The sequence below is a fragment of the Anas platyrhynchos genome, chromosome 1 (assembly GCF_047663525.1).
Source record: "Anas platyrhynchos isolate ZD024472 breed Pekin duck chromosome 1, IASCAAS_PekinDuck_T2T, whole genome shotgun sequence".
Lineage (NCBI taxonomy): Eukaryota > Metazoa > Chordata > Aves > Anseriformes > Anatidae > Anas > Anas platyrhynchos.
This window is the reverse complement of record NC_092587.1, coordinates 12712753-12730029: the sequence shown is the minus strand read 5'-3', so window position 1 is coordinate 12730029 and position 17277 is coordinate 12712753. Positions and strand designations below refer to the sequence as shown.

General features: G+C 35.4%; 1 protein-coding gene across 6 annotated transcripts in view; it reads left to right on the top strand.

Annotated features, from left to right (window-relative positions):
* PHTF2 (putative homeodomain transcription factor 2) overlaps nucleotides 1-17277 on the top strand; it is a 66250-nt gene that overhangs the window by 25864 nt on the left and 23109 nt on the right. For 2 of the 6 annotated variants that reach the window (XM_027459664.3, XM_021268263.4), the window contains exons 3-10: nucleotides 440-496; nucleotides 894-905; nucleotides 2294-2329; nucleotides 4268-4337; nucleotides 5599-5757; nucleotides 10292-10457; nucleotides 11100-11264; nucleotides 15697-15898. In XM_027459664.3, the coding sequence (XP_027315465.1) occupies nucleotides 440-496; nucleotides 894-905; nucleotides 2294-2329; nucleotides 4268-4337; nucleotides 5599-5757; nucleotides 10292-10457; nucleotides 11100-11264; nucleotides 15697-15898 (867 nt within the window). The remainder of the gene's footprint in view (nucleotides 1-439; nucleotides 497-893; nucleotides 906-2293; nucleotides 2330-4267; nucleotides 4338-5598; nucleotides 5758-10291; nucleotides 10458-11099; nucleotides 11265-15696; nucleotides 15899-17277) is intronic. The other 4 variants (XM_027459682.3, XM_027459694.3, XM_027459709.3 and 1 more) reach the window with 4 other exon arrangements.

The window sequence follows — 17277 nt, the reverse complement described above, 5'->3', positions numbered from 1 at the left end:
ATGAAGAGGAAGATAATGTGGCTGTAAAAGTGGGTGGAGTGGAACAGGAAATACAGAGGGAGGAAGCTTAAAAAAAAAAAAAATAAATGAATTGTAGGTTTGGCTTCTACAATACACATGCTGTGTTTCGCTTCAAGTTATCTGACAGAGCTCTCACACCGCTGGTGCCATGGGTCAGTTGTGCGGTGGCGCAGAGGTGGGAGGCAGCGTGGCCTCCTCCTGCCACCTCGCACGAGGCCTCTGCCCCAAAGGAGTTACACCCCACCTAGATCCCCTCCTCTGAGGATGGGATGGAGAAGATCGAGATTTCTCCCTAAGTAAGTCTCCCCAATGAAATAACCTGTTGTCTTCATGCTTATCTTACTGAAGGCAGATTGATTTTGTTTGATCAATGTCTTTTAAAACCTAATCTAGACTTTTTTTTTTGTGTTCTTTCTAGATTGGAGCATATGATCAACAAATATGGGAAAAGTCAGTAGAGCAAAGAGAAATAAAGGTAATATTCTTACAGTATTTCAACTTTTTTTTTTGCTTGTTATCAGCAATGCTGTAATTGTGTATGCTGATGTAATTTACAATGTATGTGGTATTCTTTAATGCTATTGAAGTCAAAACAGACTTCTGGAGTGTAATCAAATCAAACTGGCAGAGTGTGCCCTATTTATTTAATATAACTAATAAATCTGAAGCACTTAAAGTTGTATAACCTTCTGTACCTCAGTGCAGAGGTTCAATTATGTTAAATCATGGCTTATTTTCTTAGTACCTCTCTTTCAGTCTTCTTTATGATGAATTCTAATGTCAGTTATCTGAGCTCTCCTTACTTTCAGTTAGTTACCTTATCCCTCCAGTTTACTTTTCCTCCTTTATGATGCTGTCATTGTTTTGTACAGTTTATTAGACTGGTAAGTACTTCAGGCTTTGTTTCCATGAATAGCTTTTTTTTTTTTATCTGTTGCATTTTGGTTTAACTAACAGTGCCATCAATGCCCGCTGCATTGCTAAATTGTTTTTGGGAAAAAAATCAGTCATACGTGTAATAGTTTCATGGATTGTGTATTATGCCATATTCTGTGATGTTAAAGTTAGTTTCATTAACGTATTCTTGCAATTAACCTTTTTTCTTCGATTACTGCACACAAGAAGTATGTAATTATTGCATGAGTTTAAAGGCATTGTTGATTCTTAACATTAGTAAAATATGCATCACTCCAGTTTTCCTGTGCTTTTTTTTTTCCTCCCATTGCTTAAATAGATAAATGGGGATTTGTTTTTATCATGTGGAAGCTGCCACGGACCTGAAGTTTCCTGATTTCTGTACAAATTCTACAAATTAACTATTAAATGGGAGGTGATGATATTTCTGGAAGAAGTGCTTCTAACCCTGGTGTTTGAGTCTTGGTGACGCTGTACATCTGCACCTCCCTGGCTCTGCAGCGTGCCTCGTGGGGTGACATGGGAAGCCAGGGAGGGTGCGGAGTGGCTGTGCCGAGCCTGGCCAAGGGCACCCAGGAGACCCCTGGTGCTGCCTGTGCAGGGCGTGCAGCCCCTGATGGATTTGGCACCTTGGAGAAGCCCCAGCTGGCTGGGCTTGTGCCAGGCCACTTGGGATATGGGGAGCTGCTGAGCATCCCTTACTGGGACCGTCCTGCAGACTGCAGCATGAGGTGGAGCTTTGATGAGCGCTGGCGTGTGCTTATGTAATTAGAAAACTATTGCACGAAAATTGCATCTTGTGGTACCCGGTGTCTGAAGCGTGCGTAGAGACGTGTTGCACAAATGTTTTTGACATTGGTACAACTAATTTCAAGCTCGGGCGTTAGCATATTGCCTTTTTTCAGTGTCCTCGCAATGACCATGAAAACCAATTGCCATAACGATAATTCCTGTAACTACTGTGTAATAAATTCATGTAATTGATTGCGAATAATGTCTTGTGCCTATTAGAAAGCACTGGGTCATTGTCCAGTAATTAACAAATTAAACACAGTGGGAGAAACGATGTCGTCAATATGAGTTAATGTCGATGAATTTAGTGTCATAAAGGTAACAGTGAAACAGACTGCAATATTCAGGTATTGTGCATTAGAGCTTTAATCTCAGAACTACCACAGTACTGTTTCTAAATCGACTTCATTAAAAATCTTAGTATAGTATTCTTGAGCAGAAAATTTGTTTCTAATAGTATAAATGTATAGTTTAGTTAGAACTACCATATTAAGATTAAATTTAATCTCTGTGCAAAAGAATTTTTACAATAACAACTATTTTACAGCATTTTTTATTATATCAGGTAGCAGAAATGTGTTCAGTGCTGCATAAAAATTTTGTAAGTGAATTGAATGGGCCTGAGTAGTATGAAATGTGTGTGTATATATACTTTAATTAACCTTAGTTTGAAACACCGCTGTTTTCCACATACAGAAATTTTGTGGCATATCAATAGAGTGGAGAAATTGCATCTTAATAAATGGACTTCTTTCACTGCATGTGGCAAAATGTAAAACCAGTTTCATTCTTGGACACTGAAAACATTTGATGTTTGACCAATGGAATTTTTAAAGAATGCGTCACCATTGCTTTCCCTAAAGAAAGTGCATCGAGTTACACTTGACTTAATTTTTTGCAGAGTTTTTCTTTAAAATGAAAATGATTTTAGCTCTAGCTTAGCTATGAAATTGTTCATAGGACTGTGTACACTTCCACGGCATTATTTCTCCTAAGTTTTTGAGCTGGAGGATCCCTTCCTGAAATTGAGTGGCTTGATTATGCAAGATTTCACAAGAATCTATAGTTAGTTCTGGAATTATAATAATTCCTATTTCTAACCATGGGCTTGTTTTCTCCTCCTGCATAAAATTAGTGCAGTTTTAAGATTGCTGATCTATAAAAATCTTGAACATTAAGCTCTGTGCAGTGCTTAAGTCTACACTACAACTGATTTTCTATACTTACCGTCCTAAGAACACATTTTGTTCCAACCCTGTTTCAATTCTGTATATTAATTTTGTTTCGTTACAAGCAAACTCTTTTTTCTAATGGACATACCAGGTGATGACTATATATCTGGTTCACTGTGAACATGTTTCTTTTTTTTAATTTCAGTGTGAAAGATAAATCCAGTTGAATTTAGGTGCAAGAAGTATTTTGAGGTGCACTATTTGAAGAGCTTGCTTGATATAGTTGCCATGAAGATTAACACAACTAGATTTCATTGATCTTTTTCTCATTTATATTCATTTAATTTTTATGATTTCTTCTGAATTGAATGCTTATATTTAAGTAATAAATGCTTTTACATGTGGGTGATATACGACTGTGTTGGAAATCCATAGTTCCCCTGCAAACTTAATGGCTTTTTGAATGAACACAGTTAAATCACTTCCATTATAATTCTATTTGTATCCTAAATATTTTCTTTGAAATATTATATTTTGCTCTGTAGGAATTGTACATGGAACCATTACTGGGTAAAGTGACCAAGAGCCTGATCTACAGGCAGCAAAATAAACTCACAAGGCATGACAATACAGCATCACATTTTAGCATTAAAAATGAACTTGAAAGTTTTGAAAGACAGTTTGGTGTTTGGCTTTTCCACGAGGGAAAATACTGTTTCTAAATGAAAAAATAAGCAGAAACTTGCTTTTTTTGCCTGCTGCTTTCCTGTTTTGTGTGGTTTTTCTCATCTTTTCAATAGGCTGACCTATATTCACAATTAAGAAAAAAATCAATACTTCTCTACAATTTGGACTTCTGACAGTGGAGCTTGCTGTTGATTAGTGGCTCTTGCATTACTACACGATTTACTGTCTAGTTTTGGAATGAGGATGTTGTAATATAAGCGGTTTGTAAAATTTAATTAGATATTTAAGGAAAAAAGAGATGCAGGAAAGTAATTTGTGTCAAAAGCTCTGAAAACCTAATATTAGAGTGTATTACTAATTCTTGCAAGTGTGTGCGTATGTTGTCTGCGTAACCCCAAGACATGGAAGGTGTGTGCTCAACGCTTAACCCCATTTTAAATTTACCTAGTGGTTCAGTAATTGTTTAGGTCTTGTGTGGGTGTTAAGGTGTGAAAAAGGCATTTATTGTGCCTTGTTCCTCAGAATGTTTTAAAGTACTTTAAATCTATGAAGTTTGACATATTTGTCTAAATTGAAGAACAGTACAGGTTAAACACAATTACTGACCACATCAATATTGTTCTTTTGTAATATGTCTTCTGCATGAATGTATCCTGAAATTTCATATTTGCATATTGCAGGGTTTGAGAAACAAACCAAAGAAAACAGGACATGTGAAACCAGACCTCATAGATGTTGATCTTGTAAGAGGTAGGTCTTGAGCTAGAAAAAGACAAATTTCTCAAAATAAATAACTGCTATCCTGTGTCTTGTAACAAGAATGAATTGCTAAGTATTTACCTGTCCTCAATACAAAATCAATCAAACAAAAAACCCAACAGCCCTACATAACTCCTCTAAAAGAAGATAAATAGAAAATGTAGTTAAAAGATGCGCTCTAGAAGTAAATCAAAGGCTTAAAAACTTGGTTTAAATATTGTCAAGTAAAAATTTCTGAATAAAGGAAGTATGTGGATTACCATGGATCATAGTTGTGGAGTTAGTAGTTCAGAAATCTACAATTTCCAATGCATTCAGACTTCTTTCACATCTTCTGATGCCTAGAGGAAAGATTATGTTGAAATTTCAGGAGAGGTACTATTGTATATAATATAATATACATTATAATTGTTACTTATAATTGTTACAAGTGTTACAAAAATGTAATATAATTGTCACAATTGTATATAATTGAATATTTCTTTCCTGTTTTCAATAACAAAACTGTAACTGAAGGTCAGATAATGACTTTTCAGGAAGTATTTAATCTTTCTTTTTATCTTTATTTAATTTTCCTTATGCCTCACAAAGGCAGTGGAAAGTGTTGCTTAGATTTTTTTTTTTTTTCCTTCTTCCATGAGCCCAGCAGCCAACATGTTCTCTTGAATACATTTTGGTAGTGCTCTTTTAATTAACTGAAGCAAACTGCTGTGCTCGCACCCAGAGCTGGCCCACTGCTCCCAGGCCACTTCACCTGTTCAGCAGCTTGTCTGGCTTGATTTTCGCTAGCAATCACACGGGCACTCTCACACCTGCACACACTCCAGTTGCTGGCACTCAGACCCCCCCCCAACCACATGTATGCACACAGAATGGAGCTGCTCAACCAGTAAAGAGTTAGAAAGGGGGCCGATAAGAACATAGGACAGATTTTGTTGATCAGACATGTCATGACCAGGCAACAAGTGTACTGACCAGAAGCTATTTACACATGACCAGCCTTTTTTTTTTTTTTTTATCTCTTTGACCCTCAGTTTTCCCATATTTGTTCCTTCTAACTCAGGATATTCTACGATTCTGTGATTATAGGGCTAGCCTGGCAGGGCATTATTTGGGCTTCCCTTCCTGCCATTTTCTCTTTGAGCTGATATGCATGGGCGTGCAGATGAGCTTTTATCACATAACCTAACAATATAACTTTATTTTTTAACGTTTTTAATGTTTTTTTTCCTTTTTTTTTTTTTTTTTAAAGGATCTGCTTTTGCTAAAGCAAAGCCTGAAAGTCCTTGGACCTCTCTGACCCGCAAAGGAATTGTGAGAGTTGTTTTCTTTCCATTCTTCTACAGGTGGTGGCTACAAGTGACATCAAGAGTCATCTTTTTCTGGCTGCTTGTTCTTTACCTTCTTCAAGGTAGAGTTGGATTACAGGATCAGCTTCGACTGAATGCCTTAGTTTAACCATATAGAAATTACTGTATGTTACTTTGTTCACTTTGTGCTGCTAAGGTTCCTTCCAATAGACTAGATTGCAAGCATATGTCTTTTTCCTACTTTTCTTTTACATGTATATAAAGCGTATATATGTATATAAAGTTGAAAATTTGAGTATTTCCTCAAAGGCTTTCTTCAGCATTTAGCACGCGTGTATGTTTGTCATCTCCATATATAACTTAGGTTTCCAGGACTATCCAGTTTAGGGCTGAGAGATGACAAAGAAGCATTTGGCTTGGACAGTGTATGCTTTGGAGGCGTGCAGTCTTTCTGGTACTGTGCAGATCAAGCGCTCTTCTGAAGAAACAGGGAATGCTGAATCTGCCTAGGTTGCTTGTGCAACCTAGTAGGATGATTTGTGTGATCAGTTTCCAGTTCTTATGTGAGTTATATTGTCATATCAGAGGCAATGAACTTCTAGTTTATACTTTAGTCAGACCTCAGCTGTGCTTCTGATGACTAGCAAATGGAGGACTTCTTGTCCTCTATGCTTCTGCTAATTTTTCCATTTCACAAGGCGGGAGTATGTAACTTATTTTTTACACTTCCTAGATTAGCAGTTGCCCAAAAGTCATTTTATAACAAACAGAAGGAAAATCTCAGCTTTTAAATGTGATGATGAATCTCAAGTTCTAGTAATTAGACTTTGTGCTCCTCTTAATTATATGTGATATCTAAGAGGAAAATGAGAAAAGGAAGAATGTAATACAGTGAGTCAGTATCTAACAGCATGAAAAGCAGTGAGAGAATAAGTGTATCAGAAATGCGTACAACAAAAATGGAACAAGCTTAATGAAAGTTGGGAGCAATTTAAGTACTCTGAAAAGCTGAGAAGTTTTCCACTGATAAGTGGAAAGTGATAAGTTTTCCACTGAAATCCAATTAAAATATGATATTAGTTTCCAATTTTGCCATCAGTCCTTGTAGTTATGAATCACTGCGTCTTTTGAAAATTGTATCTAAAATTAGGAATGAAAAAAAAAAAAGCACTTCTTGTGTGAAGAGGTTAGTGGCTATAAAATTAATTTCACAGTGCCGGTGCCCTGAAACTTGAAATGTATTGACACACACTTATGTGACCTATCAAAACTTCACTCTATCCCAATTTATGAGATAGGTCCTTAAGAATTATTACTGCATGCATTAACCTTTGTGTATACTATGGTAAGTATTCCATAGTGTTATTTTTACTTTATTCATGGTAATATAGATAGTGAGACACATAAGTTGTAATTGGTTCATCACCATGTTCATAGGTTGCTTATTCTGGGAAGCACCATTATAGTCATTTTTTGTGTTCCCAACCTCACATTTATTTTTGAAAATGTGAAGCAGTAAAATAAGACTAAATGCAAATTCTTTAGAACATTCATTACAGAGCTATGTTGAAATTAATGCTTTGTCCCTCAAATTTCTTGGGGATCTATAATTTAATAAGGTATAGTTTACTTGGAAAGTATGCTCAGTTATTTATTTCATATAAAATTACTAAGTCAGTGCTGAAACAGCCATAATCTATCATGAAAACTTAATAACAAAATACTTCAAATTCTGGTGGCCATACTTCTGCCCTGTATCTGAATTTTCTTTTGTAGCACAGAATTTCTGTTGTCATGAGATTCTCATTGACACTGTTGTAAACTGGAATGACTTTGTTATGGTCATATATTAAATATATGTGTGTGTGTGTGTATATATAGTTACTTAATTATGAAGTATTTTCTATAGATTTATGAACTGCCATTAATTGGAATTATTGCTTTGAAACCGATTAGCTTTAGCAGAATACTTGCTGGTGTTTATGTAAGTCTGTAGAAAAGAATTCTTTCATGGACTGTAGATTTAAACTGCAGATTACATTTGCATTTGTTTACTTTAGTATAAAGTATGATTAGCAGAATGAGTGATAAGAGAACTACAGAGAAATGCTTTTGTTCAAGGTCATGGAACAGGCCAGTGAATTAAGGTAGAAGTAAAATCTTTTCCTTCTGACTCCTTATCTATTTAGATCATACCTCTACCTCATTTTTAATTTTAAAATATCTCTTCTGTGTATCTGTTAAAGTATTTCTTCTGTGTAATTCTTAAGTATGAAATAAAAAAATTGAATATTTATAACAATTATTAATATTAATGGTGGTAAGGTATATATGAATGTAAGAGTTTTTAAGCTTCTTGGTAGTACAAATATTTCAAAGTTTTCAATACTAAGAAATAAATTCATTTTGGTCTTTGAAATGTACAGTTGTTTGCTTTGATACAGCTTTTTGCTCTACATGAAGTATTTTTTTCTGTTTCACAAAATAAAGCAGTGTCATTTAGAAAAATACCAATCCACTATAAATAAGTGAAGAAAAAATTAAAAGTGGTAGAATAAATTGTGGTTGGATGCCTTGGATATCCTAGGGTAATCTTAACCACAGTGTATTGGCACGCTATGCAGAAGTTCTTCAGTTTCCTTCCCATCCTACTGACTGGGAGGTTGGTAGCCATTTTCTTAAATCGATGTGAAACTTCATGGTGGGAGCCTGTGATCTATAGATTTTAATCTTCTGGAGGAATCTGATTTCTTCTAGATAACTCTGCTATGATAAATGGTTTTTAGGTAGCAGAAGAAATTGCATGGTGAAGTTTAAAATTATTTTGTAGAGGCTTATTCCTGTAAATCATTTCAAATGGATCTATAGACCTTGGTATACTTGGAAATATATACTTATTCCAATTGTATGGTAGGAATCGGAGTTGGCTATTTGTTTACACCTTGTACCATACAAATCTATCTTTAAATGTGAGAAACTCAGATAAACTCATTTAGAAAGAGGTAATGATATCTGTACCTATTTCTACTTTTCTGTTTTTTGCTCTTTTTCTTTAGGAAGTTGGATTTCTGATTGAGGCATACTCTCTCTGAGTACACACCAAAAACTAAGTCCACATAGAGTAATAAAAAAAATACCCTAAAGTGTTTTATCTACTACATAAAATATAACTAAGGGAAGAGAAACCTTAAAAACAACAACAAAAACAAGATAGTAGTTATGTCTCCATCAGTTTTTAATTTAGGAAGAAGACTGGAAAATTGGGAAATAGATTACCACGATAAAAAATAATTCCATTGGTTTGTACTTTCATCTTGTTTCTAATGTTGGTTAACTTACAAGAGATAACTTTGTGAAAAACAAGTTTAATCTCTTTTTTAATGGAAAACATCACATCACATCCAGGTTGTGTTAGGTGTGGCTTTGGGTGATACAGTTGGGGTGTTTGAATGTTGCACATGCTCTTGTTTCAGAACACGGCACTTCAGACCCTACAGGCAGAGGGTGACAAAAAATACACAGTCAGCTGAGAAAAAGAAAGGGTTGCTGCCTTGGTCTGCCACATGCTATTGACTGATAGGAAGCCTGTAAAAAGGATTTCTAAGCTGTAGAAGTGTTTGGTCTGCACATACAGGAGCAAAAGAGCTCTGTGGGTGTTGGCTGCACATGAGGAGCTGGTTATAGGGCTACACAATTAACAGCTATGGAATTGGAAGTGCCCCTTTTCCAACCACAAAAGCTAGTTGGAATCCAGGTCACTTCAGCCGGACTACCTCACAATTTACATGGTTTGTCTTTGATCTTTTCTTGTTACTAGAAAAGATACACACAAGTATATAGGAAATGTATTTGTAGTTGCACTTGGGCATATCTGCCTGTTGGCATGGGAACTTTTCTCCTTGGCCTGGAGCATGGAGCTTGAAGTGGTTTCTGCTTGAGGCTGCGAAGAACTTCTAGTCACTAATCTGCTGATCCTTCCCGTCTCAAAATAGATGTGTGGTTTCACAGAGCTGGGGGTTAGCTGAGCTTGGCAGGCACCTCCAGAGATCGTCCAGTCCACCCCCCTCAAAGCAGCATCGACCAGAACAAGCTCCTGAGGGCTGTGGCCAGCTGGGTACTGAGTGCCTCCAAAATGGAGGGGCCACAACCGGTCAGGGCAACCTGCTCTTGGTTTGGTCTCTCCTGCACTCACTGAACTTGTTGGACTGTGCCGGGTCATTTTTAGCTATACAGAATTACGGTATCTGGGTTGCTGTAAGGGTAGCATTTGCTTTTTACCTCCTACTGAAGTTTCACCTTAAAGGTTTAAATTCCTGTCAGATCTAGCTTTGTGAATGCCTCCCCCTCCCTCCCTCTCTCCTTACTTAATTCTGCTATGTTTTTTGAGCAATATGTGTAATATCACAAGTGTAAAAGAAAAGATGAGTATTAAGATAAGTAGGCAACTTGTTTAAATCCTCATTACTGTCTATTTCATTGTAGTTGTCATTCCGTTCGCTGAATTGCATGGGTGGGTTTAAAACGCAGATAACAGGCTACGTGTGACCGTTCTGATTTTGAGAAAAGCCATATAGCAAGTTGGCTGTTTCAGATATTTCAAATATTAAACTCAACTTCATCTTCCTTCTTTTCCAGTTGCTGCTGTAGTGTTATTTTATACAGCCCAGAGCCCACATAATATACCTCTGACTGAAGTAATTGGGCCAATATGGCTCATGTTGCTACTTGGAACTGTGCATTGTCAGATTGTTTCAACACGAACTCCTAAGCCACCCCCCAGCACAGGGGTTAAAAGAAGAAGGTATAGTCTATATTAAAATACTTATTTAGGATTGTTAAACTATTCTAAAGAACGTACGTGAAAAATTGTAAGGGTTTACAGTCTCTGCTTTGCAAGAGATGAGAAAATGAGGCTCTGTTTTTATCAGAAACTTTAAAATGGGTGCTTAATTGGTGCTCTAACTTTTATGCATTTACTAATTTGTGCATTGCTTTATTTGACTTCTAATGCACTGAATCTGATATTTTGCCTCAAAGCAGCTTGCAACTGGTGGAGTGCCAGTATCTGTGTGATACTGACCAGTGACCTGACAGAAATGTACATTAAAAGAGATATTTGAAACATAGACCTTAAGTCTTCCAGCACTTCATTATGGTTTGGTACAATGAATTGTCCCATTACAATGGGGAAACCTGCAATAGTGAATTTTGCAGGTGTTAGCCTCTGAGATGAAATATATCTTGAGTTTTAAGTGTTATGATAATGCATAACTGTTTTGCCTGGTTTTATTAAATGGAGTTTGTTAAATTGACATTATAAGCCTTTAGCAAAATATTTTGAAATCTTGCTTGTTTCTGCATGCTTAAAACTGCTGAATGCATTATAGACCTACTAGATTGCACTTATAAAGCTACCTTCCAATTTTAATCTCTTCTGATGAAGGAAATTAAGGAAAGCAGCACATTTGGAAGTACATAGGGAAGGAGATGGCTCTAGTACCACAGATAACACACAGGAGGGAACAGTGCAGAGCTACGGTACAAGCACCTCTTACAGTATTGGCGCTGTCTTCAGAGATATCTGGCATGCCGCTTTCTTTTTATCAGGGTTTGTATTTATTCAAGGCTACATATGTGTTAGATATGCACTATCCCTTTTCTAAAGAAGTAAACATTGATCTAATGATTAGATAAGCTTTTGTTGATCCAGTTTTTGTTAATAGTACTCAGCTCAGTGTTTGAACATGTCATGTGTTGATCTATTTCTTTCACTTCTGCAAATGCTGATGCAATAACTTTGAAGAGATACAGATTAACTTTTGTTAGTCCCCTGATATTTGTAGGACTACTCTGTATAGACAACTCGGTTTCTCAAATTTAATCCAATGAGAAAATCAGACTTTTTCATTTTCCTTTGTTACACCAGCTGCTCTGAGAGAATGTGTATGGAGCTCCATAACTGTCATGAAATCACATCCTTTTTCTGAAGGAAAAGCCTTCAGGATTCAAATAAGCACAATTACTTAGTTTACAAATAAATATAAAAGATGCATTTTCTAATGACTGAAACCTTGTTACTTTTCAGCGAGGTTTTGCAAATGATTGATCTTCGAATGCAGTGCTCTAAAAAAATTGTAGGGCTTAAAAAAAATAGTAATTCAGTAGCAGCCAGTGTTCAAGATGCAATATACATACAGCATTGTGAGTGCTGTATGTCAGCATTTATTAGCAAGAGAGAATATATTCAAAATGGCACAAAGTTAAGAAAAGGGATACTGCAAGTGATTTAATTGATGTTTTGTTGTGCATGGTGCATCTTAAATATTGCAAAACTAACATGTCTGTCATACCTGTGATATGTGCTCTTAACCTCTGGTAAAGTTTATTTTGTATTATTTTACATTCTGGGAATATCTTGTTGAAACTCTGAAGAAGTTTTAAACATGTTTTAAAACATTGCAAGAATGCATTTGACTTTTCTCTGTGTAGATTAAGCTATCTTTAACAAACTATGAGTAATAGTAGTAGACACCACTGCTGTTCTTTTGTGTAAATCCACATCTAAATAGATTGGTCTAAACACATTAATTTCTGGTATGTTTGGATTATAATCTTGTAAACTCTTTGAATGTTTTCAATTCTATGAAGACACTGATTTTCAGTAGAAGAAAGATTGTTGGTAGACTCATTTTCTTCCTTGCCTTCTGTGTCTTGGGCTCACAAAGAGTGTTTTCAATTGAGAAGAGATATGTGGTACTTGCTCAAACTATTTAAAGAGAGGTACTATTTGTAGATGTTAAGCCTCAGTGATGACTACTTAGTGTATACAGCATCTCCAAAGCATACAGAGCACAGAATGACTGAGGATGCTGTAAGTAGCCTTTAATCACTTGTTGCCTCTTCGCTATAGAGGCACAGTTTGTATGTCTGAGAATGAACCATATCAGGAACTTGTCTATCTGAAAAATAACCAAAAATAACCCAGGAGTTCATGCAGATCAGTTTCTTCATATATATATATATATATTTTTTTTTTCCCCATGGTCATACAACAGTTTTGTCAGCAGAGTGGGACTGGGGATGAGGAGACACGAGCACAGTGTGGAGACTGATATTGCTGAGGAAGTTCTTGTGAAATCCCAGTGCCAGGAAGCTGTCCTTGTTTGAATTATGGAAATCTTTAACTTCTAAAATGTTCTGCAGCTTTAATAGGGAAGAGAGTTTTTTGATCAATTCCAATGAAATAGATGGGAATAGAAGCCTAATGCTTCCTCTAGCTAATTCATAAATAAGACTAAAAGTTCTTCCTCACTTAGCATTTGCAGATATTCAACATTTATAAGACCTTTTTGGATTTATTCAAGGTGTTGTCCAGTTTTGCTCTTCAATACCTTTAATTCTAGCATTAAATTTTTAGAAGTTGGTTAATGATAGGAAAGTACACGCTTTTATCAGTTAAGGAAGTAAATCGTTCATAATTCTTTTTTTTTTTTTTTTTTTAACTCACTGTAGTGTGTTTAGTTTAATTTGGTAGTTTAAGCTGAAGCCCACATGTATGCATTTCTTTTGTGGAGACTGAAATTTAGGGATTCTTACCAAAAATATCATTGATTTCTGCATTAGAAACGAATGAAATTTTACTTGAGTACCTGTTTTTCAAAATGAGCCTCAGCTGATATCAAACTAGTATTTCTCTCACTTGCTTTTTTAAGTCCTATCTGAAAAAAGTATGCATAAGTATATACATGTATTTCACTTTTTATCAGTTTTTACTCAGTTGTTTGAGGCTACTTCTTCCTAGTAGTTTTCAAATGTGAAAAATTGGCTATTTTTTCCAGAAAATGTGAAATGAAGGCATGATATTCTCCCCAAGTCACACTTCCTTTCACACCGTTTAAGAAAAAATAAAAAATATTTAATGCGTTAAAAATTGGCCTCCTTGGGTTCTTGGTTCCTGCAAATAATTTAATCTCAGTGCTGCTTCATATCTTTCCTTAGTTCTCCCAGCTGAACTTGCTGAAGCTTATAATTTCACAATAAGTTGTTACTGAAAGACTGATACTTGCTCTATTTGAGAAGTTGAACAGCATTTTTTTCCCCATTAAGTAATAAGCTATACTTTCTGTCTTATTTTCATCAACTTAGCTAAACAAAGGCATTATGGAATAGCACAGACATAAAGTTCTAGCATGTTTACTGTTGATGGTTTTACATGTTTGTCTAAAGCCTCAGTAATGTCTTAAATGGTCTTCGTAGTGGCTTTAGAAAATGAGAACTATGTATGTGAAGTAGCAGAGTGGTAATCTGCAAATAGGAATAGGCTTACTAACTGCACCAGCACAAAGCATACGATCAAGCATCTTGCTGTCTCTTTATCTCTGTAAGCTTATAATAAAACTTAATCCATGCAAATATATAAAAACTATAAAAGTTCTTTTTTTTTCTGCTGATTTTGCACTCACTTTTTTAGAAATAACATCAACAAAGAATTTTGGGAATAGGTAAGGGAATAGTAGGTAAGTTCTCTAACTTCCTACAAGAGCTTCCTGTAAGGGAAGTAGAGCAGCAAGTTTTTAAGGAGTAATAATAATAATAATAAAAATGCTGTTAGTTTTTTTTTAATTTATTAATAAAGTGTAAGGGAAGGTGGAACGAGACTAAAGAAGGTAAAGGAAGATGAAAAGCCTCAGTAACACTGCTTCTTCTGTTCATTATTTTGTTCATGTTCTTAAAAAAATGAATTGTTCCTTTTTGGACTTTTCCCCTAGCGCAGCTCTCCCTAGCCATGTTTGTGTTTAGGTTGCCACTGGATAGGAATACCTTCTCTTGGGAGGAATTTGAGGCAACTATCCCAATTTGGATGACGTACATATTAAAGAGGATTTAATCTTCTGCCCTGTAATCCAAGCTCTCACAGAATTCTTCACTCTTTAAAGAGAAGGGCAATGCATGTTCCCCTGTAGGAGCAAATTAATAATCAAGCAGATTATTTATAATTTTACCAACTCTGTGTTTAATGTTCTTTTAATAAAGATTTTTAAAAAATCTGGAAATTTGATTTATAACTTTTTTACAAGTGTTCTGGAAATCAAACAAATAGAAGATTTTCATTGCTTTCTGGGTAAAGACTTCTCATGTTATTTCCTTTGAGATAGAGAATCTTAAGTGAAACTCAGCTTTGAAGTAATCTCTGTTGATAAGGCAGAAAGCTGCTATTCCTTTTTCATTCCTTCATTTACTATGCTTTCTAATTTGGAAATGTGATCCTACAAACTTTTGCTTTAAGAGACTTTTCATGCCATTAGATGCTGCTGCTTCTACATTTATTGACTAGATAATGGCCTCGACTTTTAGAAAATGCTATGGAAGGCTATTTAGTGATATTAGCAGGCTTCTCTTAAGAATAATAATACTTCAGCATAATTCATATACTTGTGATTTGAAACAAGCTTAATTATTGCGTTTGTAAGATATATTGAAATATGTCACTGAAGTGATACTGGATAATGTGGGAAAGAGTAAATCCCGTTGTGTTTAGCAGACTCATTAATAAGCAGAGTGAATTTAAAACAAGAAATCTGTGGAGAAAGTACTAAATGGAGCATGTCTGTTTGCAGTTTCAAGAAGTGGCACATTTGCTTTGAATTAGTAACACAAAGAAATTTTTAACTTTTTTTTTTTTATGACAGAATAGAAAAAAGCTCATTTACATTTGGGGCTTGTGGTTCTTCTGTTGCCAAAATTGCTGTGAAGTTTTAGCTGTAAAACACGGGTTTCCTTTTCTCTTTTTTCCATAGCTTATTATAGAATTTTCTTTCAGACAATGTTTGCTTTGTAATGGCTAAGAGTAATGAGTATTAATGAGAGGATTATAAAAAAAAAATCACAAATATTGCATCAAATGCTAATTTTTATTATGTATTAGTTTGTGTTTTGTAGTTTGTAGAACTAAAACGTGGGCTGAAAAGGGTGAATGGGATTAGTCTGGAAAAAAAGTCGGAGAATCATTAATTTAATGCTTTCGTTTGTTTCAAATCTAGATCTAAGAAAGCAAAAAACTCAATAGATAAATCCACTGAGACTGATAACGGCTATGTGTCCCTTGATGGGAAAAAGACAGGTAAAAGCAATGAAGAATGTGTGCAGGCCCATGAACGTCTCTGTGAAGTGGTTAAGCCAGAAGAATTAGGGTGGAGCACTGCAACGGTGAGAGATACCTTCAGCAATCCCAGTCATCACAAAGTAAGTATGCCTCATGGCCTTCAAAGATGGATTACTAAATTGTTAGATGATACATAAGCTGTATTTTGTGATGCTTTTGATGTATTCTCTTTTACTTAATCCTTAAAAGTATTTTAAACAGGATGCTGGGGCCAAGATGATATTATGTATTCTTAACTCATTCCTTGTATTCCCAGCCATTTTCTTGTCAGAGGATCCTTACTGACTGCCACAGAAACATTTTTTTGCCATTCTGTGTTTCAATACACGACTTTGTGTGCTGTCACTTCTATATGATTTTTTTTTCAGACCAGCTGAACACCACACTGTACCTTTTCCTGCCTCTTTGATATTATTGGCATAAATAGGTCTGTCTTTATGCTAAAATGGAACAAAATTCACATTACTGGCAATTGGTAATTTTGAGGTTGTTCTGAGTGTTTACCTGTGAATTGTCATCCTTTTCTTTTGGTTCATCTCTGTAGAAGAGGAGGAAAGCACAATTTTCCTCTCAGTGAAATAGGCATGGCTGCCCTGAAGTGAGAAATACGGATGAGAAGGAAGCTTAATAAATGGTCATGAAAGAAAGGGGAACTTTTAAGTCTGGATCTAATTATCTCCTGGACATACTGTTTTCATCCTACTGTTCTATGAAAATGATTTTCCAAAATATTTTTCCTGGCTCTGTTATTATTGTCTTTTGAGCATATATTGACTGCCATTACAGCACTTTTACTTGACTTTGTCTCAGTAGTATTTGCTGTCATTGATCAATCAGAGCAGGGTTCTTTTTCATGGTAATATCAAATGGAAAAGTTACTGGAAGTTTACTTTTTTTTTAATATAGGAAAGGTATTCTGTGGGGAAATTCATAGTCAAGCTATTTAACAACATCTTTAGTATAATTAAGTCAGGATGAATGTGAAGAAGGTTCATCTCAGGGCAATAATTTCAGTCTGCTGGTCTCCAGGAAATGTTTCCTTGTCAGCAACAGAAACTGAGATTCGGTTGTCTTTGTCAATTCCAAGCATTTTGTATTCTTGATGAAATTCAACAAATCAAGATTTTTTTTTATAAAGTCTTTACAAAAAAACTTTACAGGGTACTATCGGGTGGTCTCATAATAAATGAAAATATACATAAAGTTTTGGGCACCTGCACAAATTTTTATTAACCTCTTTTCCTGTTTCTGAATCTTCCTGTTTCTGAAAGGTCTGCTTTCGCTTCAGTTTAAAATCAGGGAAATAGAAAGTGGGATAAATTTACAATCCCAGTGTTCTAAAACAAATCTTGGTGCATGTTATGGTTGTTAGCATTTGCCTCTTCTTTCTTTGTACCATGGATATTGATTAATAAGTGTGACGGTGTCTGCTATCACAATTTCATATTTTCAAATCTTT